This window comes from Fulmarus glacialis, unplaced genomic scaffold, assembly GCF_000690835.1.
Source record: "Fulmarus glacialis isolate BGI_N327 unplaced genomic scaffold, ASM69083v1 scaffold15907, whole genome shotgun sequence".
NCBI classification, from domain to species: domain Eukaryota; kingdom Metazoa; phylum Chordata; class Aves; order Procellariiformes; family Procellariidae; genus Fulmarus; species Fulmarus glacialis.
This window is the reverse complement of record NW_009222855.1, coordinates 71,149-86,854: the sequence shown is the minus strand read 5'-3', so window position 1 is coordinate 86,854 and position 15,706 is coordinate 71,149. Positions and strand designations below refer to the sequence as shown.

At 38.0% G+C, this 15,706-nt stretch overlaps 1 protein-coding gene across 1 annotated transcript in view; it reads left to right on the top strand.

Annotated features, from left to right (window-relative positions):
* LOC104079543 (gamma-aminobutyric acid receptor subunit gamma-3-like) overlaps window positions 1–8,593 on the top strand; it is a gene marked incomplete at its 3' end in the record, with an annotated part of 21,154 nt that extends 12,561 nt beyond the window's left edge. The window contains exons 3-4 of the mRNA XM_009581612.1: window positions 5,980–6,200; window positions 8,511–8,593. Of these exons, the coding sequence (XP_009579907.1) occupies window positions 5,980–6,200; window positions 8,511–8,593 (304 nt within the window). The remainder of the gene's footprint in view (window positions 1–5,979; window positions 6,201–8,510) is intronic.
* Between the last annotated feature and the right edge of the window lie 7,113 nt (window positions 8,594–15,706).

Sequence of the window (15,706 nt, the reverse complement as noted above, 5' to 3'; positions counted from 1 at the left end):
TTCCCTGAACAGCTCTGTCCCATGTCCCAATCTTAAACCATAATGCTTAACATTTCTGTGATGCTGTTTGCATGTAAAGGGTTCTACTGTTATTAATTTTTTTAAGCATACTTCATACTGAATGGTTTGGACTGAAATATAAAAGGGAAGTTTAATACTTATTTCCAGAACAGTTTAAGAATTAGAAATAGGATTGCCCACTTTGTTGAAGTCAAGCCTTTTGGTAACTGAAGGAGATTTTATCCCTTACACAGTTTATTAGACTGTTTCAAGCTTATGGGAACAGTCTTTGTGGTGTGTTGGCGTGATATACAAGGGGTGCGGAGGGCACAGAATGATCATAATCTAAACTGGACAGTAATTATTTAAGTATTTTCAGTTGATGGAGTAACAGCCTCATACAAATCCCAGTAACAGATTTAATCAAAGGCAGTCTCACTCCATCAACAACCAAGATATAGGCTCTACAATGAAAAAGATTAACATTTTGGAAGAGTTAGAGAAATAATTCTGAATAGATCAGAAAAGATAGCAATAGTTGCCCAAAGGCTTCCTACAGTATAGGAAAATGGAGTCTTGAGGTGATGGTGCATTGTCTGGTAGGCAATAGTAAGAACCTGGAAAGTATCATGCAAGAAATTCTTGCTTTTTTTCCAAGGGCAAGACTCTTGACGTTGTTGTTGTTGTTGTTACTGTTGTTGTGAGGAATTGTGAAAATGCAGAAAATGAGGAGGCTGCAGCAGAAGCAACAAAGGCAGACCATACTATTATCCATAGTCATCCAAATAGATCACCCGACTGTCACAGCCAATTAAATAGATTTTCCAGGATTAACCTACAACTAAAATGATACATCATGGTAGGAGAAAACTTCATGTATTGTCAACAACAAGTTAGCTCCTCTTTTGATTGAGAAAACAATGAAAAAGTTGGTTGAAAAGCATGTATTTTTCTGTTACTACAGATGCCTGAAACCTTTCAAGGTGTTTCCAATCATTAATCATTCCTACACAGTTGAAGGGCAAATAATTCACTGCTGGCTTGATTATTTTCAAGGCACTAATGAAACCACATTAGGAATATTTGAAAATGTAAAAAATATGCTAAAATCAAGTAGTTGGAACCCTGACTATGTACAGTTATTTGCAGCTAATACTGTTGTTAACTCTGCGTTATGTCCCCCTGTCCACAAATCAATAGAAAGCAAGAAAGAAAAATCATCTCTAGCTTATTGCTCTGCACATAACCACAAACCAGAAAAATACCATCTAATTAAATCATAATTTGATTTAGAAAAAAAAATCAGTCACGTTTTCTCATCTCATTCAGTCATTTTTCTCAGCAAAAGTTTCAGATTTAGAGAAGAGCTTATAAAATTTGAATGGGAAAAAATGTTCTCCATGAGACAATTACTTGCATACTGTACAGGTAAAAGGACCATAATCTGTTTTCTTGGGTTTAGAAGTTGCTTTGGAAGTTAAGTGAGCATTGTCAAGCACCAATTTTAAAATCCCATTTTCAAAGATAACTTTGTTGGAGGTGATAGAGAGGTTTTCAGTGACAGAATGTTACTTACTATTTTCAGATTGTACTGAATGTTTCTTAATAAGTCTTGCAGGTAGAACAAACTGTCTTTCTACATGATGAAATGTATAAGATAACACAATCATTAAAGAGTAAGTTGCAAAAAAGAACTGTTGACAAATTCTTTGGTCATAACCTAGTCATCAGGGGGGCGGGGAGGGAGGAAAGAAAACAAAGACATTTCACTCAGAGGTACACATTAGCTACCAGAAACGAGGTTTTATATTTTCATATGATCAAAAAAAATGCAAATAAACTGATTTAATTTTACTGAAAAGCATTAGTCTTTCCAGAAACAGTAAAAATTATCGATAATTTAACATTTCCTAAAAGGCCTGATGTTATGTAGTTGGAGATTCAGCTGAGTATTTGTGTATGTCAGGAGTCTTTGATTCGGAAACATTCTCATATTCTAGTTTCACATTTTTGCTCTTTCAATTTCTTAAGATTGTTTCATTTATTTTAAAAAACCATTTTCCTTATGTAATCAACTTTGGACAGATTGTGGAACTCTCAAACAGATTCCATTTTGATGAAGTTTCTAAGTGTGGGGAATTTAGGTTATACATGTAACATGCTTTATGAATTTACTTTTAAAGACAAACATAATGAAATCTATTAAAATTTATAATAAATTATTCTTCTATCAATCCCTTCAAGTTTATAACTGAATTTTGCATCAGAGAAATTTAATACTATTTTAGAAATATGTGATGTACTAAAGGAAATAAGATTTCCCTAGAATTTCCCTTCATGTTAACATGTAGATCTGTTTTTCCCCTTAGGGATGGCCCTTACTTCTTCTCAAGGAGAATGTCTTTTCAGAAGTGTGGCTGCTCTGGAGTGTAGCTTCAGTTAATGTGTCCAGGCACAGTATAAGTAGTAAAAATCTTGAGTCTGTTTTGGCAGCACGGCAAATTAGGTGCCTGTAAAACAAGAAAATTTAGTGGCAGAACACTTTACATGACCTTGGCATCATTTCATGGAGAATATAGTTTCACCTTTCTGCCGCTGAGAAGTTTTATTGAAAATTTTGCTGTTTTTTTATTTCTTCCTGTGTTCATTATAGTAGTCAATGGTTACTGCCAAAAATAAAAAGGAAAAGAAAGAATCAGAAGGATAGTAACAACATTCCTGGTGCAGTGGTAGAACAGAACATGAAGAATATTATTAGAATTGTAAGATGTTGCTTCATCCGAGGCATCATTTCGCTGAAACCTGATGTCCTGCCTGAACTCTCTAAATAAGTGCAGCCATTACATTTCATAAAGATCGAAAATGACAGGTATTAGCCAGCAAATGAAAAGCATTCCTTTCTTATATTATGTTATATTGACCTGTATATGAGACCAACATAGAAACCTTTCTTCTGGCAGTTTCTTGTTGGTTGCTGTGTGTTGGAGATCACTGTACCAGCTTTGTGCAAAGCAGTATAAGGAAGCGGTTGACTTCACTGGGAACTGAGTATCTGTTGTCAGTGAAGATAAAGGTAATTTTCCTGAAGTGTGCACAGGCTTAGCTCCATTAGAAGTGAAGAACTGAGTGCCAGTTTCAAAAGTGACCTCTGTCCCTTCCTAGTAGAGTGAATATATGAATATCATGCTCCATTATCTGCTCGGTTGAAGACTGAAGCAATTACAAAGATTAATGTAAAGGATGTACTGAGCTAACATCCTCTTCTAAAAAGGGTTAATGGAGAGAATATAAAGGATGAAATTGCAATTCAGATATTAAATGGAAATGTGCATTTATTTTTACTGGGAAAATTTCTTTTTGTAGTTTGTATATTCTGACTGAACATTGTGTGCACTTTAAATAAAAAAAAAGGGGTAAAGTGTTGAAAAAGTCAATGCAACTAATTTCAAACAACTTTGACTTTTATTTTAAAAATGTTGTTTTGCTTTTTATGACCTCAGTTTACAAAAGAAAAATACATTTTTTAAAGTACTAAAGAACTCAGAAGATCTGTGAACCATTTAATTTGAGTTGAAAAATTTTTATTAATGGAGTTGGAGTGGCCCATTGCAGAGATATTTTGAATAATGATCGTTGCTGGTGTGTTCTAGTTGCAGTAATAAGTAAAGGAGATGCAAAAAGGGAATTGGACAGTGGTGTTAGCATGGCCCTGCTTCTAGGCTAATGTAATCTGTTTCTCAGCCAGAGTAGTTTACCTAGATGGAAACCACAGTGATACATCTGTACTGCTCCTGGTGCCCCCTTTGCTCAGACCTAGCTGCAGTACATTCTCAGGACACTGTATTATGGAGCTCAAGGTCTTTCTTTCCTTTGGCGGGGTGGAAATTCTAAAATCCTAAATATCATTAAATTCATATGATATACAAGAAGGGAATTATGGCTGCTCCTAAATTTAGTCAAAATAAAGCATTCATATAAAATAACCTCAAATATGAATATGATGCAAAAACTTGTTCTGTAAAAAGGCAGCACTGTCATTAGCCAGCTGTATACAAATGGTCTTTGATTCTATAAATACTGATTCTCACATGTGAGCTAAAAAAAGCAACTCTACTCACTCAGCACTTGGAGAAACCCGTAGACATGTCTGGCATATTCCTCTCTACAGAAGCTGAATCTGCCAAACTCTTGTCACTGGACTTTCAAGGACTAAAATGATACAAATTTGAGTGTAAAGAAACAAGATCAGCACTCCACCATATTAAACCTGGTGAATTAAGGGTGTCCTTTTTGAATAATAAAGGTACTCTGTGTACATTACATTGCATCCTTTAAGTGTGTGGAGATGTGCAAATTTGTGCTCATCAAGGTGAAAGAAAAGTCTCTTCAGATTTTAATCAGTGTCCCTGAGAAAATGAAGCTAATAATACAATGAAAAACAGTAGCGAGATAGGCTATGCAGAAAAATGGTCCTTAATACCTTTGGTGGCTAGGCTTTAATTCCTAAGGTGATCTATTACCTGGTATTTGGATACATGCTGGCACCACTTATGCACCTACTGATCATTTGCCATCTAGAGATGAGAGGCCCAGAGTGTGTTTTGGACTAGGATTACAGTGTCAGTGAATTAGGTTTCCTGATATTAGAACATCAGCTTCGGAAAGATGACCTGCCAAAAACATAGACTACAAGCTCTTGTAACTATCTATAAATAAAATAATATACAATACTGTTTGTGTAATAGCATCTCTTTTTACAACTTCCCTTTTAAAACTTAGGAATAGACAAACAAATATGCAATAAAAGCAAGTTCAGAGTGGTCAAAGGCCACATACCAGACTTTCCGCACAGCCTTAATTCTCCTTTGCTCAGATATACCAAGAGTGCATCCACCAGGGGACCTAAGGAGATGGTTTCCTCTGGATTATTCCCAGCCCCTGTATTAGCCTGTGTTGTAGAGCATACACTTTGTGTCACATCAGCAAATGTCATCCCTGTCATGGATGCAGCCAGCCCTGCGATACTGAGAGGGTCTTTCATGACACAGTCAGATGGCCGTTTCCACAGGGTTCACAGGTAGAGCAGTCTGGAAAGAGGGAGAGGAACATAAGCAAATGCAAATGTGACCTTTGCCAGCCTCCGGTGGCTGGAATTCACAATTCAAATATTGGGTTTTGCACAGTTTCTTCCATGGGGTATTAAATGCATAAATCAGCATGTTTGTATGTTCACCTATATCATTTTGTCTGTTTGTCCATGTGTATTTTAATTTCTGCAGTTATACCTACTATGACAGCTTACTTACAGAAACACAGCAGTAAACATGGAGTGAAAGAAAGAATGACATTCATGTAAATTATGATATTAGCTTATTCAGGACAGTAAGTTAGTGACCGCTCAGATCTTAGCATTTGGGGTACATGAGGTGTCTGTAAAGAAGCACGAACATGATTTTTCAATTCTGCTGTAGTGTGACCTAAAAACAAGTGGCTGAACAATTTGTAACAAACAGAACAATTAATTTATTGAATTTACACCCCAACCCCACCCAAAAAGCCATTTCCATAATCAGGGGAATTTACCATTCTCCACCTTACACGTGTTGCTCCTGTTCATCTTTCACACATCTTTTATCAGTCTGCCCTATGACAAAGAAGTCTCTGCAAATTGTATCTTGTAGCTGTGACTGTTCAAAGACAATGGAAAAGAATGTGCTAGTGCAGATATTGTTATGGCACAGGACCAAGGCAAGTGAGATGTTTGGCCTGCTTTCTAAAGTAGCTAGAGGAAAAAAAAAAAGAAAACAAAAAGAAAACAAAAGGAAAAAAAATATTTCCTCAGGCAGTAAAAAAAGGAAACATTCTCCACTGGCTTGTACATATCCTGCTGCTCTACACCCGGATAGACCTTATCAAAGACCAAATAGTAGTGGGAAGTGTGGAACCGATTTCAATTTGCGTATCATGCTTTCATTGCAGGAATATCAAATTGATATATTTTTTGCCCAGACGTGGACAGATAGCCGTCTTCGCTTCAACAGCACCATGAAGATACTGACTCTGAACAGCAACATGGTTGGCTTGATCTGGATCCCGGACACAATATTTCGTAACTCAAAGACAGCGGAGGCTCACTGGATCACCACCCCCAACCAGCTCCTCCGCATATGGAATGATGGCAAGATCTTGTACACCCTCAGGTGAGCATTCGGCGGTGTGCAGGGCTGAAAACTTCTGCCCCTTCTGGCACAGTAGGAGTAGTTTTCAGCAGTATCTTTGTTCTCCTCTGCTGTTTTCTTCCTGATGCTTACCTGACTGTGCTTGACAAATACTGAAATATTCAATACTGCAGAGTTTAAAAAACAAAGTCTTGTCTTTCTAAAAAAGAAACCTTGAGAATTGGAAATAGGCCTGTCTAAATTGTAGAAGTTGGGCTTTTTAGTGCTCGTAATAAAATGGGGAGCATGTAGTCCCATAAAACCTGTCACAAACCTTTTTGATCAGAGAGAGATGCAGGGCTGGATAAAGTATTTCTAGATTCACGCTAATGCCAATACTTGATTGTTCAAATAAGTCACTCTGAAAGATAGTCTGTCACATCTCATCACAAGGGTGAATTGCTGGAGGAAAGGCTTTTAGAGTTTTTCTAATCTTTGTGATACCATCAACTGTATGGTGTTAGAAATACTGTATATATTTGATAAGAAATGCCTGTGGAAATCAAAATGTGTGTTTACTTACAGAAGAGATGCATTGCTCAGCAGAGAGTTTTGCCATAAGCCATATTCCACATGGCAAACTTTTTCAGAAACATCCCTTTCACACTACATTTTCTTCAGTGATTGTGTTCAGCATATTCTGATCATACTTGCAATTGCAGTTGGGCTCCAACAGCAAGTCTTTGGCAAACAATAAGAAAGAAATTAAACAGCTGGAAATGCTACTGACATTTTTAGTGCCCTTCCCTTCTTAGGCTTGCTCCACTGTGGCAGAGCTCTTGCTTATTTCAATAGCCTTTAGCTAAAGGCTTTGGTGATTAGGATGTCAACTCCAATACCCTCTTGGTTGGGCTGTTGATTTTTTTTGTTTTGTTTTTTCTATTAAGTCCTGTTTCAGTATTTCAGGGCAAGTTAAGTATCTACCTAATAGCAGTTAGACTTTCATACCTATCACTAAAGAAACTATTTGTTGAAGGGACTGCAAATTTGGTCTAAAACAGCTAAAAAGGGGTAATACTTGACCCAGTGGATTGTTTGAATGAGCATTTTTAGTTTGTGAAAGATGTTTTGAGTCCTTTTCGCCCACTCAGGTCAGCCTCCTTTTTACATAGGAGAAGCTGTTAGAAAGATCATTGTTCATTGATAACACTGTGTAATTCAATAACAATTTATCTGACTTAAGTGAGCACACAGAATTGGTATGGCATGGAAGCAGTAACTATTGTACGTCCTGGTACTGTCAGATGTTGATGAGTGTTCTGTATTCAGGAGAAAGTGTACGAGGTTCAGTCATGCTCCATGCCTTTCCATCCTCTTCCCTGCGTGCTTTTGGCTGTGAACGCACTCCTGCTGTAACACTGCAGATCCTCTTCGTGTCAGTGCAAAAACGCTGTTGAGTTCCTCACCGGTGACCTTCTCCAAGACAGAGGTTTTCTCTGTGCCATCCTAAATCTGAGACACAAACCTTTCCCCATCCAGGTTGTTAGCTTTTGAATTAGTTTAAAAAACAAAAGAAAAAAAAGAAGCCAACAAAAAAACCTCATGCCCCACACTTGCTGCATAAATTCAGGCATGCAATTAATGTGTCTGTTTCCTGAAAAAGCCTGTATAATAAACTAGCACTTAATGCTCATCTACCTGGGTAAATAGATTTACTTTATAAGTTATCAGACTAAAGATTATGTGGTTTTAATAGTCATTTTAAAATCAGCTCCATTCATAGTGTCCTTTGTGTTAGGGATATCACGTAAAACACACTTTCAAGTGGGACTGAAGACATTTCTGCTGATCTGTTTGTTACATCTGTACAACTGAGAATGGCATACAGAGATTTATTAAGTTTTTGAGAGACAGCCCAAAATGACTCAAAGAATTTTAAGTTCACACTATAAGTAAATGCGGAGAATATTCCTTATAGGATTCTTTATGAGGTTTTAATTTTGTGGAATTACATACCACCACATCAGCCATATCTCCTGTTATTTTTGTAAAGAATAGTTGTTTCCACCCCATGTCCTTCAATGATGAATTGTCTAGAGAAAAACATATGCGCAGATTTCTTGGGATCAAGAAACTCTTAATGATGTGATGAAATTATTTATGTTTTTAGATTATTATTGTTTTGGATCAGCCTTAAATAGCCAATGAACAATCTGCAAATATAGTCCTTTCCTTTCAGGCCTTACATATGGATGTCAAAGCGCTCTTGCCTGATACCTAAGGTCACCCTGCCTCCTCCTCTGACTGTTCATTGTGCTGATGTGTAGTAACAGGCGCTTGGTTTCTCCATAGGCTTACCATCAATGCTGAGTGCCAGCTGCAGCTGCACAATTTCCCAATGGATGAACACTCATGTCCACTGATATTCTCTAGCTGTAAGTACTGCTTTGATGCCTTATCGTTGTATATGACTAGTATGCAGAGGCACAAGTTTAATTCTGATTTCTGTCAGGTTGTTCAGCCATTCCACAACAGGTATAGGAAGTTTAGGTTTGCTTAAAAATTCAGGGGATTTTTGTCTTCTTCTCTAGCACTCCTGGACAATGGACTTATGCCATGAAGTTTTCTGTAGATTTACTCTGTTATTTTTGCTAGAACCAGCCTTTTTAGTAGATACTATAGTCACTCAGGAACAGCTATTCATACCAATCTGTGCTATGTTAATATATACAATCATGTGATATGCAAATGAGAATAGAAATTGCAGGGTTTTTGTAGAGGTGCACAGCTTGGGGACAAGCCCAGCCATCTCTGAACATCTGAGTTTATAGCAAGTAGCGTGGTGATGTCTGTCTGTTCCATAATAAAAGTAAATTGTGTAACTACTGTAAATCTTATTTTCCTTTTATAGCTCAGCTTGTCCAGTAGTCCCTATGTTGTATTGTATGTAGTGTTGTTGATATATTTAAAACATACCTAATAGGCAAAACAAATACATTGGTGAATGGATGGAAAACAAAAGTCAGGTAAGTTAATCTTGAGGTCCAATATTACAGTAATAATCAGAAACCGGATTTGAATTCCAGCTGATCCAGGGTGTATTCTTTTTCCCCAGGAAAATGTTCTAAAAGATTCTGCCAGTGTAAACATCTCCCTTTCCCCCAAAACATTATCACTATGTTGCTGGTTTTTGACCTATGTACGTAAGTGAGCTTGGGCAAAAATACACAGTGGTGTGTTTAATTCAGATGTGTGGAATATATGCATACTCAACTGAACAGGAGGCAGATACCTCCTGAATGAGCTTTATTGCTAATGAATACTTGTCACTGAACTATATGCACCTCAGCCATCTTTAGTTACTGCATAAAGCTACTCTTACCTTGCAGCAAGCTGCTGTTGATTTGTTGAGGTACTGGGAAAGGAGTGTGTGATCTTAAAAATTAAATCCCAGTCCAAAGATACTAATTAAATCTACCACATAAATTTGATAGGTCCTGAGCTAGCAATATCCAAAGAAGGTGAACAGTAATAGACAGGGAAGTCGCTTCAGACCTTACATTCCCTAATAGCTAGACAGTTGCTGAATGCAAGTAAGTTATGCTCTGGGTTTTTTTATTTAAAGAGAGAGAATATTAGTGTGAACTTCAGAAGGCTCCGCTCCATGGCAAAGTTTCAAATGTATCTTGATTTGCAGAGGTTCCTCCTAATTTAGATCTATTAGCTTGGAGCCCTTCTGCCCTTGAAAACATACATGTATACCATCATAAATAGAATCATAGAATCATAGAATCATAGAATCATTAAGGTTGGAAAAGACCTCTAAGATCATCAAGTCCAACCGTTAACCCAACACCACCATGCCCACTAAACCATGTCCCTAAGCGCCTCATCTACACGTCTTTTAAATACCTCCAGGGATGGTGACTCCACCACTTCCCTGGGCAGCCTGGTCCAAGGCCCGACCACTCTTTCAGTAAAGAAGTTTTTCCTAATGTCCAGTCTAAACCTCCCTGGGCGCAACTTGAGGCCATTTCCTCTCGTCCTATCGCTGGTTACTTGGGAGAAGAGACCAACCCCCACCTCGCTCCAACCTCCTTTCAGGTAGTTGTAGAGCGCGATGAGGTGTCCCCTCAGCCTCCTCTTCTCCAGGCTAAACAGCCCCAGTTCCCTCAGCCGCTCCTCATAAGACTTGTTCTCCAGCCCCTTCACCAGCTTCGTTGCCCTTCTCTGGACACGCTCCCGCACCTCAATGTCCTTCTTGTAGTGAGGGGCCCAAAACTGAACACAGTATTCAAGGTACTACCCACCCTCTATGGAGCTGGAAATTACACAGAATCAAACAGAAGCTTAATGTGTCACAGTTTCTGTGTGCGTTCTTTATAGTTTCTTGCCAGATGGAAAAACCCATGGAGGAATATTAAAATACTGTTTTATAGTTTTGTCAACATTTTTGGTCATGTTGATAACAAGAGTTTATTTCTTTAGGTTTATACTTGATTGTGTTCTTTTCCTTGAACACTTTTAGCACTACTATTGTCATAATAGTAGGACATCTCCTGTGTGATTTGTTTGTTTCATAACTCGGTTGTATTTTTAGTGTTGCGTACGTTCATAGCAGTCTCCAGATACATGGCTCTCAGTGGGACTCACGAAGTGAATGACTGAGTGAATGCCTGAATGATTTATTACTGCCTGCTATGACAAGTTTCTGAGGGGACACGCTGATTATGGATTCCAAGAATTTTGAATAAAATAAAAATGGTTGTAGAATTCACAGCATAGCATCGCTTCCCTCTGCATCCCTTTCGTTTGTTCCCCAGCACACAGACAAATCTTCGCAGTTTCCACTGTAGGCAAGCACAAAAAAGCACAAATTGCGGGCAATATTCCCTGCATCTCTACACACACATGAACAAGGTTAATATTTGAAATGTCTTACTTTTTATATAAATTTCCCTTGATATTTCAAAATGTGAAACTAATCTCAAATCTTTTCTAGAGTATTTTCCTCTAGTGCCAACTAATTCACACCCTAACCCTGTTGTTGCTCTGGGGACAGTTGCTGTTCCTTAGGTGGGAATACTGAGCTCTACTTGGTCCGGTTGCCAGGATGAATACAGGCTTATAAACAAAAAACACATCTCAGTGTGCTAACAGTGGTTACTAAAACCTACCTACCCCTTCCTGTTGAAAATCTTGTTCAAGAACAGTTCCTGGAGCTCTCTAGTCTCTTTGCTTATGGGAATTAGAAAGTGTTGAAATAATTTGAAACCTCTTTACTCTCTGTGCAAGTTTTGCATGTGCTTCAGGTGACATGATGAGATGAATCATCTGGCATAGTAGGGCACATGGTACGTGTGTGTCTGTTGTTGCAGTCCTTACGTAGACGTGCGCTTAGCACACTGTTTATGTGACAAGTTGAGCCCAATGGCATAATGAAGAGCTGCTATGTGATGCAACAGCTCTTTCCCACTCTGTGTACCAGATTGGTTTGATCAACCACATTTGGCAAGCAGGATTCCTTAATACAGAGATGCTACAACATTGGCATCAATGCCAATGCATGGTATGAATGTGTGTTTCCCTGTGCATGTGAAGAAAGAATCGATGCTGTGATCTGATCCCAGTGTAGCAAATCTTTGATAGATTTTGCTCTATATGTTCACATTTTCTTCCTATGGTCTTAAAGTACTATATACTGCTGCATAAAAATATTCTGTCAGTGTGGTTCTTCATTTGGGTTAATTTATCCTCCCGAGCTAAGAGAGACTGCTGTGTACTTTTGGTACTCAAATAGCACATTGAACTGTCTTGGTTATCTCTATTCAGCACTGATTTGAGCATTGTGGAAATAACTTAATTTCAGGATTCTGCCTTAAAATTTAGTTTATTGAGGTAGTTAGGATTCACATAAACATCAATAAGGAAGAAGAGGTATTCTGTCTGAAGGACGATGTCAGCACTGGAATAAACAAATAAGACACAGGCAGCAAAATGCAGGCTGGAAATGAGAAGTTAAGCGCAATTAACTGTGGAAGTCCTACCATAGGATACTGTGGGTGCTAAAATTTTATAAGGATTCAAAAGTGTTTGGACAAATCATTGGAAGAAAAATGCATTGGTAGCTATTAAGCATGACGACATTACTCTGTACTAATGGCCACTATTTTTTTTTTATTCTGAGGGAGTGAGAGTATTTCAGATTAAATAGCAAGCAAAGGTGGCTGTATGGCTAAGCTACTTGAAGGAGCTCTTTTCCATGTGGCTGGTTTCCAGCTTGCCTATGTGGTTTTGGTTTTGATTTGTCAGCCACTGGTGGGAGTGTTGAATGTTTTCGATTTTCTCAATTTGGGAGGACTAGGCACACTGCAGAATAACATGAACATGTTTGCACCCATGCCTGCACAACAGTTAATTGTTCAAGGTGTTCATTTTTCAGCCCAGAAACAAACGGTCACCTCCTCTCCCCATCCATGTGCTCAAGATTAACTTAAATTCGTGACACTCCTTTAGGTGATAGCATATGACAGCCAGATCAAAATGAAGCTGACAAACCCATTACACCTTGTTTAGAGCATCTGGTCAACTAACTTATTAATTTTGTACAAGGAACTTTGTGGTGGGAATCTGTGCTAGCTGCATATCTGAGGTCTGAAACAATCTGTAAGGCCATGCTTTAGGCTCTACCAGATGCAGTAATGTTGAGCTGCAGTGCAAGATGCCAGAATAAATATAGTAAGACTGAATTGATTATTGGGTTTTCATTGCTTTATTTTTCTTGCTGCTGTTCTGATCAAACTGCGGACACTGTTGGTCATTTTAAAAAGCACCTTAGATTTAAGCAATAGAAATGATGACTTTTTTTTGTAGCCAATTACTTATCTTTTCCCTAGTGAGAAGGTCTACAGTGTCCCAAGTTGCCCATTACTGGAGGATTGCTGCAAGGCAGGAACAGGTGGGCATGCCCAGAATGCCATTCCTACTGCAAACACTAACACATACACACAAAGGTTCACAAACAATTCAAATGTTTTCAGTTCAGCTGAAAATAGGGGAAAGCAAAATTTCCAGCTATTGATGGTCCAGTTTGCTCAGTCAGGTCTTAAAACTTTTAGCCTTCTAAAAGTTCAAATTTTTTTTTTAAGTGATGTACAAAAGCATGCAAAGTATTGCAGGAAAAAAGTAAGGAAATGTGAAATGCATTTAGAAGAAATTCATCCAAATCTAACATAGTGCTTGAAAGAAACAGATCCCATCTTTCTAAATATAAACTCAGTTCAATCAAATGTTAGCCCTTTGAACATGAAACCTCTTATGGATATGCAATCAGTACTTTGAGCCTCATATCATGAATTTTCTAACAGAACTAGCTGTCATTGCCAATTTTAATATGTTTCTCCTAGCCTAGAAAAGTAAATGCTGGTTTTGTGGAATGAGCTGTGCTTTGTTTCATCTCATGTATCATCAGCAGAATCATTAATAAAGTCTGAGGGCAAAATTTTAGTCCTGATGAAGAACAGGCCAGAAGGAACACAGCTTAATGTTCATATCTCAAGAGGAGTTTCATTAAAGATGCTGGGAAGGCATTGCAATGTGCAGAAAAAGCTTTAATCCACATTCTGAAGTTCCCTTCTGTGCTCTCTCTAATGGGCTGAACCAGATCATGGGGCATCAATGGAATTCTTGATTCAGGTTTTGTGATGAGCATATTTTAGATATTGTAGCTTTTTCCTCTTCTGGGAAGGCAGAAATTAAGGTACCGGCATGCATCCATCTTTCTCTTCAGAAGGCTGTCTTTTTGAGACAATAGTCAATATAGAGAGGTCTTATAGAGAGGAAAAAAGAAATATATTTATGGAAAATTTGGCCTTTGAAAGTTTCCTCCCAAACCCTGTATTTAGCATAAGACTTGTGTCATAGATGACAATTCATGAATACGATACGTGAAGCATATCTGCGATAAATCCCTCCTCCTGTTCCTCTGCTAATCCCTCTCAGACACAGACATTTTCATATCTTCTTATTTCTAAAATCTTATTTTTAGACTTTACTTTCTTATTTTTAGACTTTACTGTTTTCATTACACATTTTTTCAAATACCTTGGCTGGTGTGCAAGGCAATATTCAAAGACAAGTTGACCATTCCAAATATTTATGAGGAGTGCATGATTCTGTAGGGATCTTCTTTGCTTTTGTTAACCTGTAAGCATTAATGTTTCTAAGCATTTTTTTTCCTGAGGTACCCACAATGACACCTGGATACAGTGAATTTGAAATATGTTATAATCTTAGGTGAGTAATTTCATTTCTTCATTCCAATAGCCATTCTGAGTGCAATCTGCTACTGCATTGCTCAGTTGTTAACTCTCCTTAGGTTTCCCTAAAATTCCCTGCAGGTGTTTCTTTTTTATCTAACATAAATAATGTATTGTTTCTTAGAGAGTCAAATATTTATCTAATTCCTTGACTACTCACTACTGGCTAATTCACTACTACTATTCTGTGTGTGACTCAATACATTTCTCAATATGTAAGAGACACTGCATTAAGTGTCTTTTAGATTTTTATGACTCTATTTTATAGCCAAGCCAAGACTCATAAAATTTTACAAGTTAGTTTGCATTGGAAGTTCTGCTAATTTTTATCTAATTGCTCCAAAAGGATGTACTATATATCTATGAAATTGGTCAAATTCATCCGTGGTATAAGTACATTCACTGTAAAGTTACACTTTCTAAACCTAATTTATGGTAGATTCATGCCAAAGTAGTGCATAGTGTAAGTATCAGTGTGGCACTACTCTTTCTGTTAGTCTTCTGTCTCATTGCGTGAGGTATATCAGAGACACCTTTCTAAACATTTACAGCTATATGGTTCAATGCTGATTCCAAATTTATACAATAAGTTGTGATACAAGAGTAATAGACTTAAAACAATCTGATATTAGATCTGACAGCCACCAATACACAAATGATCTCTGTTTTGAAGAAAAAGCAGCGAAACTTCCCTGAGGTTGAGAGTTGTCCATTGCCTCCCTGATGACCAAGGAGAGTTGATGGCAGTAGTTAATTCATGTATTATGCCTTGCTCTTCTACTCCTCACAAAGAGCTAAGGTTTTGGCCTAGTAGCAGACCAAATGTCTCGCTCCTTTTATAGTGACTCTTGAGATTCTTCTTCACAAGATTGAAGGCTGCTCTGGAGAGGGAGCAGCTGCCGTTACTTTCAGCAAAAATGAGACCCTAGAGCAAAATTGCAGCAAGTGCTAATTAGTGAAGCCTAAAATGCTTAACAACTCACGATATCTTGGGTCCAGCAAACTCTTCCTGAGACTGTCTGGATTGATGGTAGGCTATTCCAGGAACCTGGCATCTACCCCAGTTTTGCAGTGGTCTTCCAAGGATCCTTGCTGTCTTCATTTACCCTGCACAGTTGCCTGAGGAAGATGGGAGGCCCATGTCGCAGCAAAAACTCTCCAGGCAATCTGCTGCAGAGCCAAAAAAATGCTTTTATTCCAGGATCTGAAGATTAGGATAGGCAACGGTAT